General features: G+C 46.7%; 1 protein-coding gene across 2 annotated transcripts in view; it reads left to right on the forward strand.

Annotated features, from left to right (window-relative positions):
• Positions 1-24514, forward strand: part of MCOLN1 (mucolipin TRP cation channel 1) — a 639103-nt gene that overhangs the window by 134390 nt on the left and 480199 nt on the right. For both annotated transcript variants that reach the window (XM_069603920.1, XM_069603921.1), the window contains exons 4-5: positions 18520-18676; positions 19945-20023. In XM_069603920.1, the coding sequence (XP_069460021.1) occupies positions 18520-18676; positions 19945-20023 (236 nt within the window). The remainder of the gene's footprint in view (positions 1-18519; positions 18677-19944; positions 20024-24514) is intronic.

Below are 24514 nucleotides of genomic sequence, written 5' to 3' on the forward strand. Positions count from 1 at the left end.
TGTTTCATCCCCCGTCCTAGTGAGATCCCCATCACTTTTTGCTGGACTTCTGAACCTTTTTTTAATCCTGAATGAGTGGACCATTTTTCCACTCACTCGTTCTTATGTACTCTGTCTTTTGGAACTCTATTCTTTGTAAATCTAACTGTACTATGAAGTCTGTCTGCTCCATAGCTTTTAAAGGCACCTGTGTTTTACTACTGCAGCACACAGCTCCTTATGGGCAGGTTGCTGGGGACCACTAGGGCCCTCCTTTAAGACTATTTTCCTATATCCTAAAGTAAATTACAGGATGCAAAGATACTTAGTATCTTTCCCAAAATGGTATAATCTGAGAGATTGGCACACCCCACCTTCAGTGGACTGCCAAAGGGATACTTTTCTCTGCGCTTGTGACTTTAGTCACATAAACAATCACCTAGTTATGGCTGGTGGCAACCAACTATTGTGCATTTTTACCGAAGGCTATGTCCATAGCCTCGGTAGTGCACTATAGCGGGCACCCAAGTACCAACTTGGGGCCTCCCTTCTTTTATCGTCATTAGTAGTCTGGTAGCCTTTCTACTACCATTCCGGGAGAGGGAGGTCTGGGTGTGGTTTGCCTTTGGCAGGAACCAGTAGGCATCCTTGCCAAGGCTCCAGACTGTCTGGGCAGGCGGGAAGTGGGGGAGGAGTCTTCCACCCCCCCTGTCCTTTGTCTGTCAGAGTGCCTGAATAGGACCAGCTTCCACAGGGGGGTCTGGCTGTTCTGATTGGGCAGCCAAACGCCCCTTTCTGAAAAAGGCTGAGGGAGATTGCAGAGGAGTGAGTGCTTGAACTGTATAAACATTGAGGCTTCTGGAGTGTAAAGCAAATCGACCGAAGTAACCAAAGAAGAAGATGACTACCAGAGACATGTGCAGACCCTTTGTAAGACTGTGCAGCGACCACTGCTGTCCTTACTCCATTTTCTATGCGACAGAGGAGCTCCAAAGAGGACTCCTTCTCTTTGGCCGGTGGCAGCAACCAGTCCCAAGAAGAATAACTTTGAAACAAGCCATCTCCTGAGGTCGTAGTAGCTTCCAGAGCTGCAAAACCAGGAGACTTGATGCCCAGTTCGAGTGCATCATTGTGGAAAGGCCGAATCCGTCCAAATCGATCCTGAGCCTGTAAGGACACCCCAGATATCCAATCTAACTCGCCCAGACCCCCTCACCAGAGTGTGGGACTGCGGGAAGCGAAGAAGATAGCCTGGGCGATCTGTGTCCTTTGTTGGTGCTGCTGAAAAGGCACCAAAACCGCAGAGTGGACCAAGAAGTTGCTGAAAGTTGTGCTACAGGTCCTCCCTCGAGACTGCTGCTGAAAAGGCACTGTCCATTGTCCTGCCTTTCATCACCAGACCAAGGAATCCAGAGCTGCCACATCGTGGAGAAGCCAACACAAACCCTTTCTTCAAAGTCAAGGTACTGTGGAGAAAAAGGTATTGCTTACCTGATTCCAAGAAGTCACTCCAGAGCATTGGAGTGCATGTAGAGGTGTCCAGGGCAACCCCCTCTTACCTCTGACTCAAGCTTCTGCTTGTGTCCCCTTCTCGTGTCTGTTTTTAGGTTTCCTTTGTTAGTTGCTAATTTGCTGCTGCAATAACTTTAGACATTGGAAGAAATCTGCAGGAACTCTTCATTATTTGCTCTTTGCCAAGACTTCAAGCCCTCTCCGAACTGCCTTTAGCTAGGGTTGTGTTTTTGGACTTTAAAGACTTGCCAGCCGAAGAAACTATCTTCCGAACCTTGAGCGAAGGTCATGTTGCACTAACCACCTATTTTCCTCCCTTTAAGTGACTTTTCTATGTTTTTGCAGAGTAAATGCATTACTATATGACATGTTGAAAAACGCATGAGTGCGCAATTACCGATAATACGATAACCTTGTCTCTTCCCTTTCTAACGTTGCTACAATTGTAACCGCGAACAAACTGAAAAGTGCGAATGCCCTTTGAAGTGTATTATGTAGTACTGTAAACGTCTTAAGTATTTAACATGATTCTGGTGTAAATGCATTACACATACATTAATATAAAAGATATATTTTTAATAGATTATGTCCTTCAACGTATTCCACATCGTTGACATGTAATGTTCACAACTGTGTACTTCTGAAATGTTTTCGGCAGAGGGCGTCCTGCGTCGATGTTGTCGGGTCGATGTCCCTCGAAGGCTTTTATAAATAGGACGCACGGCGCCCGTGGCCTCGGTCCATTTTATTCCACAAGCGTGTTTGCTTTGGAGAATCGGCGCGCCTCATGTATTCATCGTGAATGTCTTTTTCGACCCCTCCGACTCTGTGGTCTGCCTTCAAGACTTGCCGGCACCGCAAGTCTAATCAATAACTGACCCGCATCACATTTGTTTCTGGTGTTTGGGGGAGAGTCATGACACTGACGACTGTTCCAAATGTTAGTTGCTGACTGCTTAGGCCTTGCGGGAGCGTAAGGGGAAGTTGCAGGTAGGAGTGGTTCCCGCCATTCGTCTTCCTCGTCTCGGCATTCCCAGAAGTGCTGTCACTGGTCGCCTTCCCCGTCCTCGGAGGATGGCGCCGTGAGGAAAGTGCCTTGTCCTACGAAGTCCTACGAAGTCCTTCGACTCCGGAGGAATGGGCAGCCTTCAGGGAGCAGCAGATGCTGGCAATTTTCCAATCCCAGGGCACAGTTTAATCTGTGCCTTTGAAAGAAACCGGCAGGGCACGGTCTCGGTCCGTGGCTCGTGCGCCTTCAGACTCTGGTCCTCGGCACGATTTTCATCGGGAACCTTTGAGGTCCCGTTCGGACAAGGTTCAGGTGGATCATCAGAGACGTGCTTCTAGATCTCGGTCCTCGTCCCCTGCAAAGACCACAGAAGTCTGGTAAGGGCTCGAGGTCGACTCAGTTGGCGCAGTGTCCGTCGGATACGGATGTCGAAGCTTTGCCTTCACACCAGCCCTCTGCGCCGTTGTCAAAGCCATCAATGCCCTCGACGCCGAAGCCGTCTGCGCCCTCTAATCCTTTGGGGCTTTTTGGCTGGAATTTGCCGATGGAGGTCCCTGGTACTGTGGATCCTCTAATGAAGGCTACTTCAAAGCCTGTGAGGCCTGTTCAGGATTTCACACCCTCTTCTGTCCCGAGGCAGGAGTTTTTCCTCCTTCTGGGTGATATCTATGAGGATGAGGAGAGGTCAGATTTGGAATTTCATCCTGTTGAGCCTACTGTGGCTCCTGCCTTTTCCGGGGACAGTCAGTTGGAAGAGTTATGTCAGTCTCTTCATGATGCCAGTGGCTTGGACACTTCTCAAGAGGTGGAGTTTAGCAGACCTGAGTCTAGGGCTCATGTGGAGTCATCCCATAGGAGGCTGATGACTAGGGTCACGGAGTATCTTGGATGGTCTAGTCCTCTAGAAGCTTTTGTACAGGATGACTTAGCTGATATTTTGGCTCAAGGTCCGTCCTCTGATCCGGTGTTACCTTTTCATTTGACATTGCAGAAAAGGGTGGCGGCTGCTTGGCAGTCACCGGAATCTCTTCCGGCGGTTAACCAATCGTTAACTAAAAAATACTGGCCTTCCAGTAGCGACCCCAGCTACCTTTTAATCTCACCGCACTCCCGAGAGTTTGGTGGTTCAGGCGGCTACGGCCACCTTGAAGCAGGCGGCGTACCCTACCATCCCTCCTGATGGATACGACAAACTCTTCGATGGTTGGGCACGCAAGTTGTTTTCTGCGGGGAGTATGGCGCTGAAGGCAGCCAACTCCATTTGTGCCTTAGCAAGATTTTCACACACTATGTGGAATTGTTTCCCTAGTGGCTGAGCATATTCCCGAGGGGGAAGAAAGAGATGGGTTCCTTGCTCTCGTGCAAGATGGCATGGATGCCATGTGTGAATCCCTTCAGTCCGGGTTGGACACGGCTGACAGTGTTAGCTGGTCCATGGCTGTGAGCACCGTTATACAAATATTTGTGTGATTGCGGAAGTTGGGTTTTGCTCCGGATGTGCTAGCCTGTCTTTTGAACATGCCCTTTGATGGCGCGCATTTGTTTGGCAGCAGGGCTGACGAGAGCCTTGATAGGTTGCAGACCTCAAAAGCTGCGGCTAAATCTTTCAGCGCGGCTGTGCGTCAACCTCTGCCTTTTCGTCCTAGGGGACAGCAGTGGAGGGGAGGTTCCTTTCGCTACTACTCCTCTTTTGGTAGGACGAGAGGACCCGCCAGTCAAAGGGGCCAGCGAAAAAGTACCTGTGGTGGTCGGGGGAAATAGGGGTGCAGAAGCTGCTCAGGTAGCTGCCTCTTTTCCTTCCGGTGCTGCCCCAGCTGCTCCAAAACAGTCATGGGGCCATGTTCCATTGTTCGCCGGTTGGGGGGAGACTGTCGCAGCATCTCGAGGAATGGCGAGCTATTACTTCGGATGGGTTCTGGGTACAATAGCTCACGGCTACTACCTTTCCTTCCTAAAGTGGCCTCACGATAATCCACCGGGGACTCTCTTAGAAGCTTCTAGATCCACTCCTTCTGCAGGAAATCTTGACCCACCTGGAGAAAGGCACTATAGAACTGGTGCTTGTAGCGGAGAGGAACAAGGGATGGTATTCCTCATTTTTTTTTTATTCCAAAGAAAGAAGGGGGATTGAGGCTGATCTTGGACTTGCGTTGGTTGAACAAGCATCTCAGGAAGGACAAGTTCAAGATGGTCACTCTTTCTCAGGTCCTCCAGGCCCTTCGACGTCAGGATTGGTTGGTGTCTCTGGACCTAGAGGATGCTTACTTTCATGTGCCGATTCATCCAAAGCACAGAGTACCTGAGGATTGCGGCTGGTGACTCGCACTTTCAGTTTCGGGTCCTGCCATTCGGATTGACCTCCGGCCGGGGGTCTTCACCAAGCTGATGGTGGAGGTGGCGACAGTGTATCTGAGGCGAGGAGGGGAGGAGGGTGCCAGGGGGGAGATTCACGTCTACCCCTAACTGGATGACTGGCCGATCCGTGCGTGTTCTCTCGAGCAAGCGACGGATCATCTCGGTCTCACCTGCTGCTCCCTCCACAAGCTGGGCTTCTCCCTCAATTTCAAGAAGGCGCACCTGACAACTTCCCAACAGCTCTAGTACATCAGGGATGTGTTGACACATCCTTGGGGAAGTGCTAGCCTCCCAAGGTGAGGGCTCATCACATTGTGCTGATGGTAGACAAGTTTCAACATGCCCAGCGTCTCACGGCTTTCGAATTCATAAGGTTGCTCGGCCTCATGGCATCCTGCATTTTTCTGGTTCATGAGGCCAGGCTGAGGATGAGATCCCTGCAATGGGGTCCCCAAGATGCAGTGGTCACATTTCGCGGGCAAGATGTCGGATCCCGTTCAGATTCCACTCTCGGTCTCCCAGGATCTGTGGTGGGCCAACGAGGGGAACCTGATGAAGAGGGAGCCGTTTTGGCAACCGTGGCCGGAGGTGACAGCTCATGCCGACGATTTGACCGCCAGCGGTCATTGGTCTCCGGAGTCCAAACTCCACATCAACCTGTTAGAGCTGAGGGCCGTCGGGCTGGCCCTGAAGGCTTTTCTGCCGTCTGTGCAGGGGAAGAGTGTCCTGATCATGACGGACAACACAGTGGCCATGCATTACCTCAACAAAAAAGGGGGTTTGGGGGATAGTTTCACTACCGTTGTGCAGAGAGGCAATGGAGTTCTGGTTTTTGGCAATCCAGAAGGGAATATCACTCTCAGCAGTTCATCTGACCGGAGAGGAGAATGTGGCGGCGGACTCTCTGAGCAGGCAGAGCATGGTCTCTCACGAGTGGGAGTTGGCTCCGGAAGTCCTTCTGGAGTTCTTCACCCTTTGGGGAACCCCACAAGTGGATCTCTGTGGACTATGGGTTCCCCTTTCTTCACAATGTTGTGCTTCTGCGATGTGTAGTAATGCCTGGATTTCTACCCAAAAATCTGGATCTATGACCCAGTGGCTCCATTTAGTCAATAATTCCAGGCTAATCCTGATTGTTCAGCCAGCTCAAGTAGCAGCTTTAGGGAGGGGGTAGCAGGCATGGCCAGACCTGTAGGAAACTAGCTCTTCCTGCTAGGCTGGGTTTGGCCATTTCTTTCAAGCTGAAAATATAAAAGTCAAAGGATGGTGGAGTTGCTCTTTAATGTTGGTGTGGATCTGGGTTCACTCGTCTTACTAGCATAGGTATCAACCTTAAATCGTGTGCTTCGTAGCCCAGTTATGACACCACAAGTCTGAATCGGGAGACTGACACCTCATTATAGTTTGCAAAGTGATTCAGGGGGGATAGCCTAGCGGCAACGTACATCCTTGGAAACAAGACGACACGAAGCAACACAGGTTCCCCGGGTCTGCCCTTAGAAACCTCTGGGTATTAAGCGAGTTATAAATGCGCAACGAGTCATATTTCTGTAACAGCGACTCGATGCCCCCGGGCTGTGTCAGCGCTTTAAAAATGCACAAAAAAAAGTGTTTGCTGCTTGATTTTGGAATAAAATGCTATACCTAAACTTGTGCTTTGTATTCTAAGAAAAAGAAAAGAGTTCAAAGGGTGCTTGTCAGGATGTCATACAACATAGTCTGCCAGCTGTCTAGAAACATAAACTAACTTGATCCTGGTCCTTATCACTAAAAAGGAAAAGCTCTAACATGAAGACAAACATATTTCCCAAGGCCTTCTACCCAAATAAGCTCTTGGTTGGTTTCTGACCCCCACTGTGCCGACTCTTGATTAGACAGGGCTGCATGATCATAATGTGTAACTAGTACCCCAATGGTGTTCATTGCTTGACTCTGGGCTGGGAGCCTACTTGATTGATTCTGTAAGTACCAATATAGATAATCTAGTTCCTCTTTTCATGCTAGCACATGTATCTGGGGTTTTCACCCCCTCTATAGATCAACTCTTCTCAAGGCTTCCCGTCTCAATGTTCAAAAGAAATAAAGATGATCATTCGGCCTTGTGGCCCCCTATACAGTTCAAATCTGTTAATCAAAACCGTTCCTATTAATATCTGTGATTTATTCTCTTCTGGTTCGGTTCAGATCCCTTCTGGCTCCTACCCCTCCCTGGGGTTTTCATATTCACCATCCCCGTTTGGGGTTGGTTTGATGGCAGCTCACCCTGGGTCTGACTGCTTCTCACCCCCACCTGGTGTCTTGGGTTTCACACACCACGTTGGGGTATATGCTCTTTGAGCCCTTCTTGGGCTTTTCAGCTCCTCGCTCTGTTGGGGTATCGCCAGACCTGAACGACCACCTCCTGCCTGGTTTTCTGTGGCAGCGTCCTTCAGGGAACCTGTCTTTGTCGACAGCGCGATTACAGATTCTCCTTTGTTGTACGTCATTGCATGGACATCAGTTCTGTTTGCCATGTACCCTAGGTAGTGTTGTGCTTAGTGGGCTCACCTCACTAGTGTACAAAAGGGGATAGTTCACCTTGGAGAGAGGGGACAAATTACCTGGATTTGTCACACCTTATTTGGCCATACTGACTGTGTATGGTGGCTGTGGCATATCCCGGTTTGCCTCTCTAGTGGCCAGTCTGTGCTTCCTGATGATTCCTGCTGCCCCCTCCTCACATCGGCTGGGTTAAGCCTTTCATGCTGGAGCTGTAGTCTGAGTGATTTAGCTCTGCTTTCTGCCAGGATCTTCCGCTTGGCCGCAAGTCGCTGCCAACGACCAGGAGAATGCTGAGACTTCAACAACTAAGGTGCCTCCAGCCCCTATCCCCATCCTAGGACCGGTTCTCCGTCAACAGATGGCATCTTTGCCATTACCCTTCCCGTACTATTTCATAAAAATGTTAACTTCAAGTTAGACGGTAGATGCCGTGATAAGGTCCTTGGTTCTTTTTCTAGGTCCTTGCAGGCTCAGGGTGCTAGCCCTTGGGTACTGGATTGTGAAAACCACACACGGGAAAGCAGCCGTGTACTTAACGTGTTGTTTCGCCATGCTTGAGCCATTTTCACAAAAAAACAGCTGATGCGAGTACCCACCTTTTGGCTCCTGGAGTTGGAAATTATTCATGATACTCCCTTTCAGGGGTCCCTCTGGTCAGGGGTCTAGATTCTTTGGATGTGTTTCTAAACCTTGTTTCCCATTGACCTGTTACTGGGCTCCCCCTGCTCTGCTTCATCTTCTGTGGCTCTTAGTTGGTCCTCGACTCTGAATCTCTTGAGTGGGGACCTTTTTGTTTTGCCTGAGTTTGATTGCTGCAGAACCCTTGCCTGTGGGGTACAACAGACTCGCTTGCATCAATTCCAATGGACATTCGGCATATACTGGAACTCTCCTTGAGTAGCTCTGGAGGTTCTACACTGCCCTGGGCATTTTTTTTATGTCCTGCTCTGCAGTTCTCTAATGGTGACTGTATTATAAGTAACTATTTTCTGGTCACTGTGGAAATCGATTTCCCTTTAGTGTGTTGTTTAGGTAACTATTGCGAAAATATTTTCTTACTTTTCGGAAGCATTGGTCTGCTTTTGAAATGTTTCTTACCCTATATAAGTAGTTTGAGTACTATATGAAAATATGTGTGTTTACTACTATGCCCTAGAAGGTCCAAATTAACGTGGATTGTTGGTTTAGGTCGTAGGTATTTTTCCCTATTTTTCTACTATCTTCTATGTATGTGTTATGTTAGGTGCTGACCACCCACCAGAGCCTTATACACAACGGCTGGGTTGTGCCTTTACAGATATTGTGCAGGCCCATAGGGGGCTTCTCCTTATAGGTTGTGTTGTTCCCTTGTTCTCCCCAACCCCTGTTAATTTGTTTGGTGCCTACATGTGGTAGTGGACCCACATTACAGGCAGTTGGATAAGGAGAGTTTTTTAATAGTGTATAAAATAGGTTTCTATGTATGACTTAATAACGTTTGTTTCAGTGGATCAGGGTGCTGCATTTTCTAGAGATGTGTGGACTGATTACACCTTTGTGTCAAGCTGCTACTCTTACCTGAGAGTTGAGCCATGTCGCTTTGCCAATGTTACTTCCTTCCCTTTCTTGTCAGGTGTTATCCCACATTAAGGTCTGTGGTTGTAGTTCCCTGAACAGTACAAAAACTGCTTGAACATCAACCCTTAATGCTTAAAATACACCACTAGGAATAGGTCTTCTAAATGAACCATGCCCTGACCGTTTAGGAGGACTCTGATTCAGAATCCACTAAACCGCATTTATTTAGTGCACTACTACGACGTCTGTGTTTTTTAATGCTCACAACAGAGCTGCAATCTCTTAGTTGAACTTTGTCTTCATATTTATATCCGATAACAATTGAAGGGCTGTGTATTGATGAGTATGTTACTGCTCTCAGGCTATTTACCCACCAAAAATCGGCCAATCAGTCTTCACTTATAGACATTCATTCGATAGAGTTCCAGGGCCAAAAACGAATTCTGAGAGCGAATATTCGATGTCTTTCTAAACTCCTTCAAGTGAAAGGCCGTGTGTTGATTAAGAAGCGCAGGCAGAAGTACTAAAACTGGCTTAAGGGGCCACAAAATCATACTGGCCCAACATGATGCAGAGCAAATGCTGTCTGCTCTAGCCGGAGACGATACAGGACACACCTTGTAGCTTCTAAAAAAAAAAAAAAAGTTTTACAGAAGTTTGCCCTTCAATTTACCACTATTGCTGAGGAGGCTTGGGTAGACTATTTTAAAACCCTGTTTTCAGTTCCTTGATATGATATGACAGTTTACCTGAAATTAATAACATCCTTAAAAACGTAAAACCCTCAACATGTAAAGGAGACATATGATATGATAGTTTATTTATATAGCGCCTATACACAATGTGTTTCAAAGTGCTTTAAGGCAAGGGAGGGAACAAGGGAAAATACAACCACATTCTTACAGGCCATGAAGTAAGGATGTGAAATTAACTATCGAACTCGGCCTGACAACATTTGCAAGAGCTAAGACATAGATAAAGAAGGGAGGGGGAGAGTGGGAAGGAAACAGACAGGCGACTACCATACTAGGCCTGACAACATTTCTGGTAGAGCTGGAGAAAAACAAAAGGTGAGGGAGGGGTGCAGAAAGGTAGGGGAGGAATAAAATGAGCGACTACCATACTAGGCCTGACGACATTTCAGATGGTGCTGGAGGGGCCATGGGGAGGAAAAAACAGTAATGGGAGGGTGGAGGAAACAGACGAGGTTGCTATCATATTAGGTCCAGGGACAATTTTGATAGAGTAAGTGCATAGAAGAAAGTAAGGGGAGGAGATAGGAAAAGGGAGAAGGGAAAGGAGGAGAGAACAGAGAGTAAGCAGTCAAAAAGAGTGGAGAAGCACGAGTGGAGAGCGAATACAATTGCAGAGGTCAGTAGTAACGCATAATGTTGCAAGCCAGGATACAAGATGAAGATGGGAACAGCATGATTCAGGGCCACCATGAGTACAAGATGCAAAGGAAGTCCAGCATGAGAGTTGAAAGAGTGACGCACCATGTTGTCCATAAAAGTCAAATCCAGCATTGGCCACAAGACGGTGATGGTGAAACCAGAATGTATCAGGACAGACAACCGCAGAAGTAGGCTGGAGGCGGTTGAGGGGGAGCAGGGTAGAAGAATCGAGCAAAACAGGCAACACCTGTGTGTGAGAAGGGGGGGGGGCACAAGGGAACATCATAGGGGGACTAGAGGGGGTGGGTATGGCCTGTGGGGACAGAGGGGGGTAACACATGTTGGTGCATGCTTACCTGCTGTCTGACCAGGGGGTTGGGCCCTGGGTCCTCCTGGTCCGAACAGGTCCAAACAAGAATTGCCGTTTTCATCGTCTGTCCTTCACTGCAGACGCCCGGGCAAGAGACGCCCTTGATCTAATAGTTAAGGGCAGGAAGGAAGAGGCAGGGCTAACAAGTTGGGTGGTGCTTAGGCCAGGTGACCTAGATCCACTTGCACCTGCTCCCCATCTGCAAAGGAAAAGAGGCTGGAGGGCTACTCAAGTAGGGAAACGGAGCGGCAAGCAGGAAGGCACCAGGTGGGCGGGGATTGCCAAGTGGTGAAAAAGAGCGGCAAGCAGGAAGGCACCAGGTGGGCGGGGCTTGCTAACTGGTGAAAAAGAACAGCAAGCAGGGAGGCACCAGATGGGCGGGGCTTGCTAAGTGGTGAAAAAGAGCGGCAAGCAGGGAGGCATCTTGACCTGGGTTGTCTCCTCCTGTGTGTGATCAGGAAGTGGACCGTTTGGTGTAGTTTTATGTGGAGGATATTGTTTACCTTATTTCCAGATGTACCAACCGCAGGGCACCTGAGCCACACGGTCTTTGGAATATAATGTTAAAGGCGCGCACCCTGATATCTGGGCTGAGGTTCAATTCATTTTATTCTGACAGGTGGTAGAGACCGGATGCATTACAACTTCCTGACACAAATCAATTATTGTGCCAATATTCAAGAAGAACGATCAGACTTCACCAAACATTTTTAGACCGATCGCCCTTCTTGATACGCCAGGAAAGCTATTTGCTCCAATCATCCTGAAAGAACTGCTTGTGTGGGTGACTGATAGTAGTAGTTAAGCTCGGAATCAGTCTGAATTTGTAGCTGCTTTGGGAACTTCCTTGAATGCTTTAATTTTGGGAATTTCTAGAAAAAGAATCAGTTTCTGGGTTTGCTGCTTTTTTCGGCTTTCCTTGACTTTCAGACCGCTTTTGATTGCGTAGATAGGGACCTCCTTTGGAATACATTGTTGGTTAGGAACTGTGAGGCTCACGCAATCAATCCCAACTTCTCAGCCTGAAACAGGGAAGCATCCCGGTCCCTGCACTTTTTGATTTATTCTTTGCAGATTTGCGTGATATTCTAACTACAGCTCGTGCTTTTCCACCCAGATTAAATGTCTACCCTATACAATGGTGATTTAATGCTGAAGGTCTGGTCCTTGTGGACCAGACGCCGGTACGACTGCAAAGGCAGCTCTCTGCATTAGAAAGCTATGTGGATACATTTTTTTTGTAAGATCAATGTAGCTAAATCTAACCTCTTTAGTTTTCAGCCAAACAAGTCTTACAGCAAGGCGATATTTAAGTGTCATGTTCACAACATCCCTATGGCTGTTGTTAAGTATAGGTTTTTGGGGCACTTGTGTTAACAATCATAGGGATTTGCCCAATGTAGCCCACTGACGCCACAAGGTGCGCTTGGCTGTTTATCCACCGCAGTTATTCCCTTTGTCCCTTTGTCCAGTTTTGACCTTCTACTGGTGGCGATTTTTATCTTATGGTGTGAATGTAAGTTAGATCTTTGTGGGGAGGTTTGGAAGGCTGCAGAGGGCCTGTTTTGGAAATAGGTTCTGCAGCTCCCACATAGTGTCCTGATCGATATGCGTTTTGCCTCTTAATGAATGGAAGGCATTGTCCTTTTTGAGTATGTACTTTTTGGCGCAGCACATTTTTTATTCCCACTTCGTAATCCAACGATCCTGTTGGAATCAGCGTATTATTATTATCATCATGGGTTAAAGACTGTTTCAATTGTATACAGTCATTCAAGATTGATCTAGACCGTCTTCTTAATTATCTAATAAATGCTAGAGAAAAGCTATGGCACTATGACTTCATCGATATGTGCTCCTCTCAATGCACGTATAAAGCAGTCTCTGGGGGGTGAATCTAGGGCTTTTAACATTCTGCCAAAGTACTTGGGTGGGGGGGCGGTAGTTCCTGTGCCCTGTATACAGATTGTTTTTTAAGGATGTGCCTACATTTATTAATTTATTACCTACCATGTGGGTCTGGGGCGCCCGTCGGAGATAGAGGAGCAATGGTGTTGCTGCTTCTGTAATGTTATGGCGGATATCGAAACTATGAAACTTATTGTTCTCCTGTTCTTTTGTGGCAGTGGTACAGAACCTGTACGCCTGACTCAGTTTAGAGTTTTAGTGGAGGAATAAAGGTGGGCTTTATTGTTTGGTTGACAATATGTACATTTCACCCTTTCTGTGATTCGATTTCTAAAGCATATAGGTTTGATTCTTTAGATTAAAGTTGTCTATATTATCCTGATATTTTACATTTCTTGTGGCGTCTGAGTAAGAAAGATGATATTCTAGTGTATACTTAAGTGTGAGCATAGGCACTTCCTTTTATTTATTGTTATAGGAAAGTGGTTGTTATATTAGAAATGCTAAAATGTATTTTTTTAAGAATATTTATTGCTTGTGTTATATGAATTGATATTGTTACCTTATTCAATTATAGGCAAGTTTTTTTTATAATGAATTGAACTTAGGATGTGGGACAACCTGAGAATAAAGATGCCAAGATCACGGACCCGCATAAATTATGCCCTTGGTGCCTGAGCTTTGAGCATATAACTGTCGATCCGGTCAGTCGATGGCAGGTAAGGCCTTAAAGGAGCGCATATCTAAACTTGCAGTGGCTAGGATTGTCCCCAATTCCCCTTCCACTCCTTTTAAATTTGGGACATCCCATGAGTTGAGGGATTCCTCTCTTCACAAAAAAAGATCGGAGAAACTATGCCACTCATCTTCAAAAAAATCAGAGAAGGCAGTGATCACCTTCAGCTTCTTAGTCTTCTTCCTTCGAAAGGAGCGTAGTCTGCTCAACTAAATCTTCCTCCAAAAAGGAGTGGGAACAATGTGCAAAATCTTCGAGGACCAGGCCCAACCTCCTCTAAGCATAAGAAACGTGACCATGCTATGGTAACATGAGCATGACGCCAAGGCGGAAACCTGCGTGCCCTTGAGCGTGCAGTCTTAGGCTTATGACCTAGAGGTCATAAGACTACTGGAGAGTCTTCGAGTACTCGATGAGAAATCATCTAAGAAAATGTTGAGTTTAGGGCAAAGTCTCTCGTAGCACAAGACAACAGTGTAACCATCGACGCCACTGACATCGACACCATCAACGCCTTCAACGGTGATACAAAAAAAAAGCTGATGCTGATTGTACCTTCTTCAAACCCATTGCATCAAAACTAGGAAAAGGTTTTTAAACCTTTTATGTAAAAAGGATTTTTTTCAGGTCCTTGACTTCAATATACGAGGGCTATGAAACCTCTGATACCCCTCCATGTGGTCTCCAATTAGATTCCCCTAGTATTCAGAAGAATACTAATATACCTCAATGCTTTATTTCAGAAGAGACCAGCGTTAGGGAACTACACAACACCCTACAGCTAGTGGGGTAGACACCTCCCCAGAACTAGAATTTGGCAAACCGGACCCGGCCGATCATGCAGATGGAACCTACAGATGCCCAATGTCCAGAGTGGTGGAATTCTTGGGATGGAGTAGACCAGCTCCTGCTTTTGAACAGGACGACCTGACTGATATATTGGACAAAGGTCCTCAATATGACCCATTTTACCATTCCATGTGGCACTGCAAAATGTTTGCGGCCAACTGGGAGGCTCAAGTCCAACCCGGCAGTAAAAATAAAATTCACCAGAAACTACCGGCCATCCAGTAGTGACCCAGGCTATCTGTCAATTCATCCATTTCCAGAAAGCCATGTAGTACAAGCAGCTACACATGCCTCCAAGCAAGCTGCGTACCCAACCATACCCCCTGATAGGGATGACAAGCACATTGACACCTGGACAAAGAAAGTAATTTTGGCTAGCAGCATGGCTTTAAAGTCTGCTAATTCCACATGAACCCTGGCAAAGTTTACATTCACCCTGTGGGACTGCATAGCGATGGCGGCTGATCACATCCCTGAGGGTGAGGATAGAGACGGCTTCATGAACCTGATAAGGGATGGCAAAGAGACCATGTGTGAGTCTCTGCAATGAGGTCTGGACACTGCTGACGTTGTCAGCAGGCCATGGCAGCAAATACTGTCATACGCAGATTTGTGTGGTTGAAGTCAGGATTTGCACCTGATGTACAATCCAAACTCCTTAACATGCCCTTTGAAGGCTCCCATTTATTTGGAAATGAGGCCGATGAAAAGTTGCAGACCTCAAAGGCAGCAGCTAAGTCATTAAGTGCTGCAGTCTAACAGCCACAGCCATTTAACCCCAGTGGATCATCTTGGAAGGGTAGGTCTTTTCGCTGCTCCTCCTCAGTTGGAAGAGCGAGAGGACAGGCTGGTCAAAGAGGACAGAGGATTCCAAGGTGCTAAGCCCGCCCAAACAGCAGTCTTTACCATTTAGCTGCTGCTTCAGCCACCTCAAAACCACTGTGGTCTTGACTCACAACGCCTCAGTGGAAGGCAGACTGTCGCAGCATATGAAAGAATGGCGGGCTATTACTTCGGATGCATGGGTACTGGAAACAGATGCCCAGTGTTACTGCCTCCCCTTTATACAGAGACCTCTGGTTCATGCACCGGAAAACCATTTGCTTAATGTTCCAGATCCATTCCTGTTGCAGGAAATGTTGACCCTGCTACAGAAAGCTGCTATAGAACCAGTACCTGTGATGGAGAGGAACAGAGTATGGTATTTTCCCTATTTCCTAATTCCCAAGAAGGGCCGAGGACTGAGGCCGAAGGACAAGTTCAAGATGGGCACACTTTCTCAGATCCTTCAGGCCCTCCAGCTCCAGGATTGGATGGCATTGTTGGACCTTCAGGATGCTTACTTTCATGTGCCAATCCTTCACAAGCACAGGAAGTACCCGAGGTTCGCCATTGGCAGTTCTCCTTATCAGTTTTGAGTTCTGCCATTTGGGCTGACGTCCACCTGAGGGTTTTCACCAAGTTAATGGCAGTGGTGGTAGCAAGTCTCATGAGTGGGGATCCGGGGAGGGGGGGGGTGAATTCACGTCTACCCCTAACTGGACGATTGGCTGATCAGGGTACGTTCACCCAAACAGGCCCAAGAACATCTCAGTATCACCTGCCACTCCATTCACAGACTGGGCTTATACCTCCATTACAAGAAGTCTCACATGATGCCATCTCAGAGACTCCAGTTTATTGGAGCAGTCCTGGATGCATCTTTGGGAAAAGCCTTGCCATCCGAGGTGATGGCTCAAGACATTTTGCAGACGGTCGCCAAGTTTCAGAGTGCTCAGCGTCTTCAGGTCTTCGACCTTTTGAATTTGCTCGGCCTCATGGCATCCTGCATTTCTTTGGTGCCAGAGACTTGCCTGAGAAGGAGATCCCTTCCATGGGCTCTCAGAACACAGTGTTCCCAATTCTCAGGGAGGGTGTCAGACCGCCTTCAAATTCCAAGCAGAGTCTCACAGAACCTTCTCTGGTGGGCCTGCAAGGACAGCATTCTAAAAGTAGAAACGCTTTGGCAAACATTGCTGGAGAGAACAGTAGTGACATCAACTTGTTGGAACTGAGGGCAATCATACTAGCGGTGAAGGCCTTTCTGCCTCTGTACGGGGAAAGAATGTCTGAGAACACAGTGGCTATGTACTATCTCAACCAGAGAGGAGGCTTATGGTCGCTACCACTGTGCAGAGAAGCAATGCAGCTCTGGTTCTAGGTAATTCAAGAAGGAATCTCCCTAACAGCAGTTTACCTAGCTGGAGAGGAGAACAAAGCGGCAGATGCTCTGAGCAGGCAGAGCAGTCTCCCACGAGTGGGAACTAGCTCAGGAAGTCCTTCAAGACATATTCACCCTTTTGGGAACCCCTCAAAGGGATCAGTTTGCGACCAGTGTCAACCAGAAGTGCGCACTGTTTTGCTCCAGGGAATTTCCTCCAAGAGGAGCTCTAGGGGACACGCTCATAGTGAACTTGGAGTTACCCCTCCTGTACGCGCTTCCTCCAGTCCCTGTCCTTCCTCACATCACCAGGAGGTTGTGAAAGTTCGAGAAATCCATGATCCAATAGTCCCCGATTGGGCTAGGAGGGCGTGGTACCCAGACCTTCTGGACATGTCCATCTGCCCTCCAGTACGTCTTCCACAAAGAGAGGACCTTCTCTTGGGAGAGTAGGGTCGGGTTCTCCATGCAGAGTTCAAGACATTCAGCATACATGCATGGTTGCTGAGAGTCTGAGGTACAAGTATTGGGACCTCCCGGATGACGTGATGGAGATTTTTGCTTTCAGCCAGCAGGCCAACAACTAAATCCCTATACTGCTGCCTTTGGAACAAGTTCTGCAGCTGGTATAGAGAAAAGGATGTGGACCCTTTTCAATGCGATACACCTACGGTGTTATCTTTTCTACTACATTTGGCAAATCTGGGGCTCCAGATTGGAACAATCAAGGGTTATCTAGCAGTGCTTTCCATATGCAAGTGCACCTAGGAAGAGGCATCCTATTTCAAAATACCCATAATTCAATTTCTTAAAGGACTAAAACATGTTTCCTCCTACACCATTCCAAGTACCAACTTGGGACCTTAACTTGGTTTTAAAGTGTTTGACGCACGCTCCTTTCGAGCCACTCTATTCCTGCCCTTTAAGACTGCTAACCTACAAAAGCATTTTGTTAGTAGCAATAACATCAGCCCGCATGGTGAGTGGGTTGCAGGCATTATCCTCTAAACCTCAGTTTGCCACTTTTTACAAGGATATAGTTGCCCTTAAGGTCAAACTCTTTTCTACCTAAGATTGTATCGGATTACCATTTAGCACAGAACATTGTGCTTCCAGCTTTCTATCCTCCACCTCGTCCTGGAAAGGAAAAGGAAAGATTCCATAGACTCGATCCGAGGAGAGCTCTAAGCTTTTATATTTCGAGGATGGCAAAGTTGCGACAACATGACTAACTTTGCATTGTATATACAGGACACAAACTAGGTCTGTCAGTCACCAAACCTACCCTATCCAGAAAGATCGTACTACAGGCTAGCCAGGAAAAATCCACCAAAAGGTTTAAGGGCATATTCCACTAGGGGCATGGCAACTTCCTCTGCCTTTCAGAGCGGAGATCTGATAAAAAGCATCTGCGAGGCAGCTACCTGGTCCACCTTCCACACGTTCACAAAACATTACTGTTTGGATACTTCTAACAATGAAGAAAGTTTTGGGAAGGCAGTACTATGCTCCATTCTGGGCAAACAAGAACTCAATTCTTACTCCCTCCTCCAAAAGAACCGAATACTACTTTGGGAGTCTATTCTAGATGACGAATACGTGGGAGGACACAATCCATTCGAAGAACAAGTTACTTAACCCGGGTAACGTTCTTTTGACTGTATGTTCCTCCCAAATATTTCTCATCGCACTCCCAATTTACCCCACTGTAAAATTTCCGAGCTTAGGACCTTGCGCTCTTTTAAGGTCTGATCATTTTAAAGGCACTTATCAAGGCTGTTCTGCATTTTGTGGCAAAAAAAGAACTGAAGCCCAATGGGTGCTGATCGTGTAGCCGAGATGGAAGCCCTCGAGGGACATAGAGTCGACCGTCTCGACGCACAGCAGCCTCTGCTATTAAGATCATAGATAAGGAATACGTGGGAGGAACATCTAGTCGAAAGAACGTTACCAGTGGTAAGTAACTTGTTTGTCTAGTTATGTTTCCGCACTCTGGAGGCCCTCTCTACAGCCCTGGTAACACATGTGCATTGACTCCTGGTTAAGAATTGCATCGTTCTTGGGTGTCTGCAGTATAACATTGACTCGCCTCCTCTCTCGCCCTACCAGTACTTGGCTCTCCCGAACCAGACGACCGGACGCTATGCCTATGTTCATGGGACAAGTCAAAATCGGTCTGCTCTCATGTTGTGTCAGCAGTACTACCGCAAAGGCAGCATCGACCCAGCCAATGACACTTTCAGCATTGATCCGAAAATCATTTCAGGTAAATAATTTGTAAGCTAATACTTGCTATGTTAGATGGGCCATTAGTAGGATTACTTTGCTCTTAATCGCAATTAACCGCCCCTTTTGCCAAGGTGTATGCATACATTCTCTCATCAGGGGCCAATGCTTGATGAAAAAAGTATTCTTTGTGTAATGACTTTAACAACTAATGATGAGGCAATGCAACAGCTGTTACTGAGCGAGTGAAGCCTCTGCAGAGTAATACAAATCTATTTACCTTCACTTAGTGTCCGCTATCTCTGTCTGAACCCAGTGCATTTCATCTGAGAAAAAGGACAGATGGTTCCACCTGTGACTGAAAAGAACCAAACACCGTCTTTTAGGACACCACTCCCACACCATCACTCACTGAGCGAAGAGCTCAACACCTACATCTCCTACTAAGACCTACCTCTTAGACCTACTGTCTTTTTGCAAGTACCAAGCCTTCAGTGCTAACTGACTAATCGTACATCGTAGCATCCCCTCTCCTTGAGCGAATCAACCATCCAAGCCATCTCACTAAATAATCATCAGCTGGAGAGGACACCAACTCTTAGCACCATACCTCACTGAAGGTTGAACCCAATCATCTGTCTGACATTGAGAGAAGGACCAACTACCGGGGTCCTCTCACAGGCTAAAGAAGCCAAACCCCTCTGGTATTTTATTGAGAGGACCTAAGTGTTTGTTGGTGGCTAGCCCTAAAGTTGCATGTTGGTGCTGTATGTTACCAGCGCTGAGGCGTCATGATGGCTGTGTATGTTACTGCACCAAAAGTGAACATTTGTTGTGGCGGGACCTACTAGCCATGTTTCAAATCATACCCACTGCCATCCAGACCACCCTCAGGCAGGGTTGGCCAGAGTTCCCTCTCTGGCAACATAGCCCCTGTTCCGCAACATCTGTTAACACTATAAGCCACCAATAATTAAGGAAAACTGTATGCAGACAATATGTGACCATTAATTAAGTTGGCAAAAGGGACATGCATGCCACAGACTGTACTTGTTTTCACTCTCGCCCCTATCACAACCAATGTAAATGACACAATGGCAAAGATCCTGCATCCTCAAAAAAGAAAGTAGTCACTGGGCTGGTGGCCATATCAAAACAAGGGTAAGGCTGCAGACAATGTTTGTTGTGTAAGGATTAAACTGGAGGGCTTGGCAGGCCTCTTTTGTTGTTGCTTGTTGTGTGTAAAAATGAAGTGTGTGTGTGTGCCGTTCTGTTAATGTACTGGCCATTACTTTTTCCTCCCTGCAGACTGCATTGGTGTAGAACCCTTGGAACAAATTCCACCTCCTAATGATGTCTTCAAGATCTTCACGCTCAAGTTTCACAAGTAAGTGATCCCAACATGTCTGGTAAGAAAGCCGTGTGGTTTAGCAATGAGGGACGTCTGTTGATGTGTGTAAGTGTTAGTAAGTGGCTAGCGGAGGACTTCAAAAGTGCTTCTGTAATGCCAAGGTCATTAGATTTGGTTGGTGTTAGGGAGATTTATCATTATTATGCTTCATCCCCTCTACTAGTGAGACCCCAGCACTTTTTGCTGGACTTTTTGACCTTTTTCTTTAAATCTTAAATGACTGGAGCCTTTTTCCACTCATTCATTCTTTTAGGCTCTGTCTTTTGGAACTCTATTCTTCGTATTCTACCTGTACTACTGAGTCTGTCTGCTCCATAGCCCTTAAAGGCATCTGCATTTTAGTACTGTAGCACACAGCTTCTTATGGGCAGTGTTGCTGGGAAACCTCTGGGTCCTCCTTTAAGTTTCTTTTTTGATATTCCCAAGTAACTACAGTTCTCAGGGATAGAGAGATACCTAGCATCTCTCCCAAAACTCTAGTCTGAGAGATTGGCAGACACCACCCCTAGTGGAGTGCCAAAGGGATATCTAGTATCCCCCTTTTCTCTACTCCTGTGAGTTTTATCACATAGAAAATTAGTTATGGCCGGTGGCATTGGATGTGTTCTACCAACGATTGTGTATTTTATGGTACCACAAGCTATGTCCATAGCCTTGGTGGTGCACAATAAGGGCACTCAAGTACCAACCTGGGACCCTCCTTTTTTCGCCATTACTAGCGTGGTTGTTCTTTGTCAGCCCTTATTCTGCCATTCTGGGAGGGGGAGGCCTGTGTGTGTGTGTTTTGCCTTTGGCGGGAACCTTTGGGTATTCCTGCCTAGGCTCCAGAGTGTCTGAGCAGGCAGGAATTGGGGGAGGAGTTTTCCACCCCCCTGTTCTTTGTCTGCCAGAGTGCCTGAATAGGTCCAGCTTCCGTAGGGGGTCTGGCTGTCCTGATTAGACAGCCAAACGCCCCTTTCTGTAAAATGCTGTGAGATTGCAGAGGAGTGTGCTGGAACTGTATAAAAGGTGAGGTTTCTGGAGTGCAGACCCTTTGCAACACCATGAAGCGACCACTGCTGTCCTGACTCTGTTTTCTCTGCGACACAGGAGCTCCGAAAAGGACTCCTTCCCTTCGGCTGGTGGGAACAACCAGTCCCAAGACTAACTTTGAAACAAACCATTTCCTCAGGTCCTAGGAGTTTCCAGAGCTGCAGAACGCCAATACTAGGAGCCAAGCTGCCCAATTTGAATGCATCGTCCTGGAAAGGTCGAATCCATCCTATATTTGCTGTACCCGTAAGGACACTCCAGAGAACCAAAGCAATTCGCCCAGACCCCCTCATCAGATTGTGGGAATATTGACTGGGAGATCTGTGTCCTTTGTTGGTGCTACAGAAAAGGCGCCAAAACTGCAGAGTGCAACAAGAAGTTGCTGAAAGTCGCGCTACAGGTACTTCCTCGAGATTGCTGCTAAGAGATCCCATCCATTGTCCTGACTTCAGTCATCAGACCAAGGAATCCAGAGGTTGTGTCCAGAGCTGCAACATCGCGGAGCATCCAGCACAAACATTTTCTTCTAACCTAGGGTATTGTGGGGGAAAAAGGTATTGTGGGGGAAAAAGGTATTGCTTTTTCCCCCACAATACCTTGATTCCAAGAAGTCGCTCCAGAGCGTTGGAGTGCACTTAGGTGTCCAGGGTAACCCCCTCTTACCTCAGACCCAAGCCGCTGCTTGTGTCCCTTCCTCGAGTCCGCTTTAAGGTCTCACTTGCTAGTTGTTAATATGCTGCTTCAATAACACTAGAGACTGGAAGAAATCCACAGGAACGCTTCCTAATTTGCTGCTTGTCAAGACGTCAAGCACTCCCCGAACTGCTTTTTGCTTGCGTTGTGTTTTGGGACTTAAAAGACTTACTCTGCAAAGGAACCCTCTCTAGAACTTTAGCTCATGTTACACTAACTAAGCAGTTTTCTCCCTTTAAGTGACTTTACTATATGTGTTTGCAGACTAAATGCATTACCGCATAAACCGTTGAAAACCACATGCGTGCACAGGAACCGATGATATGATAACCTTGTTTTTTCCCTTTCTAACGTTGCTACACATGTAAATGAACATAAAAGTGAAAGTGCCCTTTGAAGTGTATTATCAAGTATTCCTAAGTATTCTAGTATAAACATCTAAAGTATTTAAAGGGATTCTGGCGTAAATATAATAAATATATACTTTTTATATAACTTATAAGTGTAAGTGCTTTTTTATTTGATATTGATGTATTTATTATGTCTTTTTATTCCTATTTTGTACATTTTGAAAATCTTGTAAATTTATTTCTTTTTATGTGTTAAGTGTGTGTTAAAGTTTTTTAAACTGTATACACAATAAATAAATAAAATAGTTTACTTACCTACAGCTCACATCTTCCTCTTAAGATGAGCCTGACTGCTCTGCCATAAGGTCCTGAGTTAGTACAGACTGATACTAAGAGTTGGGGATCTACAAACCACTGGGATAGCTTACTAAAGTCTTACTGGCAGTAGCACTTTAGGAAAAACTCCATTAACAGTTAACATGCCGATTTTCTGTTTTTAATCTGTTTTTGTGATTTCATTTTGTGTTAGCCATGATACATTCTAGGAGAATGTCCCTTGTACAGAGGCCAAAGTATTCTTGTTCTGCTGTGCCAGGAGTCATTCTAAGCTAATAGTCCCTGGTGTACATTAGGGAAAATCTTCATTTCCGTGCTAATTCCCTTCAACCTTAGAGACCCCCAGGTCTTTTGCTGGACTTGGGGTTTGTGATTTTATTCCTCCTGAGTGAGTGGGACCTTTTTCTCACTCATGTATTTTTCCTGACTCTGATTTTTGTGTTTCACTGTTGTATGGAACCTGACAACCTCCATAGGCATATGCTTTTTGCATGGTGACACACAGCACCTTAGATTCAGTTCCACTAATTCCCTTGGACTTCTCTGAATGTTTAATTACATTTTCTTAGGTGAACTACAGTTCACAAGAAATAGTAAGACGATCCCTGTCTTACTTGCTTTTCTATTTGTGGGACCAGCACACGCCACCCGATGTGGAGGGCCGGGGGCTGGGGGGGTTACTTAGTAATTCCCTATCCCACGTCTCATGTGACATTTTTTATTACTCTAACATACTTTAAATGGCTGGTGGCAGTGGTTTACTTTTTACTACCATTGTGCATTTGTATTGCAGGCCGAACCTTCGGCTGCAGGACAGCACCTATGGGTGACCATTTTCCCAAAATGGCCCTGGTCTTTTTTTTTCACCATTTTCGGTTTGTTAGTTTCTTCTTGGCTTTTACTCTGGTAGTTGAAACCGGTTTGAGCCCTTTGTGTTTTTGCCTTTGGCAGCCTTCAGCCCTGATGCCAACTCAGGCTCCAGTCTGTCTGGAAAGGCAGGAAGTGAGGGAGGGTCCCGAAACTTCCCTGTCCTTGGTCTCTAGTTGTGAATGAGTGAAACCAATCCCGATTGGCTGGCGGACTGTCCTGAAAGGACAGCCACCATGCTGTGTGATTGACAGCATAGGCTGTGAATGAATGGGAAATCGCATGAAAAGCAAAGCTTTTGGGACTGGAGGCAGTCAACCACTGGAGAGGAACATCCGAAGAAGATGTGACGAGACACCAGTAGCACCCACCTGGAGTGCAAGGTACCCGGTGTAGCCGTGCAGCTGCGCTGACCCCATTTTCATATCGACAGGGAAGACCCGTAGAGGACGACTTCCTCCCTTAGGCTGGTGGGACCAACTAGTCTCAAGACAAGCCCCCGTTTGGCGCAACCCTTGACTTGCTGTGCCTCACCAGAGCTGCAGAAGCCCAATGCCAGGGGTCCTGTGACCATTGACGAGTGCATCTTCTTGCGAAGTCCGAATCCGCCCAAATCTTCGTGGGCATCCAGAGGATCCTACCGAAGCAGGAAATCTTGATCCAGAGTCCAGGACAGAGGGAGCAAGCTTCTTCCAACTAGAGTTTTCGTTCTTCATTGACGCGAGTGCCGCTTAAACAAAGGAAATGCATTGCTGGGTAGTCCCTATCCCGAGTACGCCGCAGGAGCCCACCAGACCTCCCCCGCGTCCAAGGCCCAGTAACAAGGGTCTGCCAAGCTGTAGCAAGGAGGAATCCAGCTGGAATATTTTTCTTCGAATCAAAGGTACTGTGGGGTTTGGGGTATTCCCCTTTAGCCATAGTTTGTGCTTCCCGTATTGCAAAGTGCTTTTTGGAGTTTGTTTATTCACTTTTTATACGCACCAGACCCAGAGGTAACAGGGCGCAGCAATTAGAAAATGCAAGGCTTACATGGTTACAATATACAAATATACAGGTTACAGCGTGTTACATTGAGTGTGGCAGTAAACCAGCATGTTAAACTAAGTATAGCGCAAGTCACAGAAATAGATTAGATTACAAATGAACTTGCGAGCAATGATGCTGAGTTAGATGAGAGAGATTAGGTGAG

This window comes from Ambystoma mexicanum, chromosome 3q (genome assembly GCF_040938575.1).
Source record: "Ambystoma mexicanum isolate Mex_15411 chromosome 3q, UKY_AmexF1_1, whole genome shotgun sequence".
In the NCBI taxonomy this organism is placed as follows: domain Eukaryota; kingdom Metazoa; phylum Chordata; class Amphibia; order Caudata; family Ambystomatidae; genus Ambystoma; species Ambystoma mexicanum.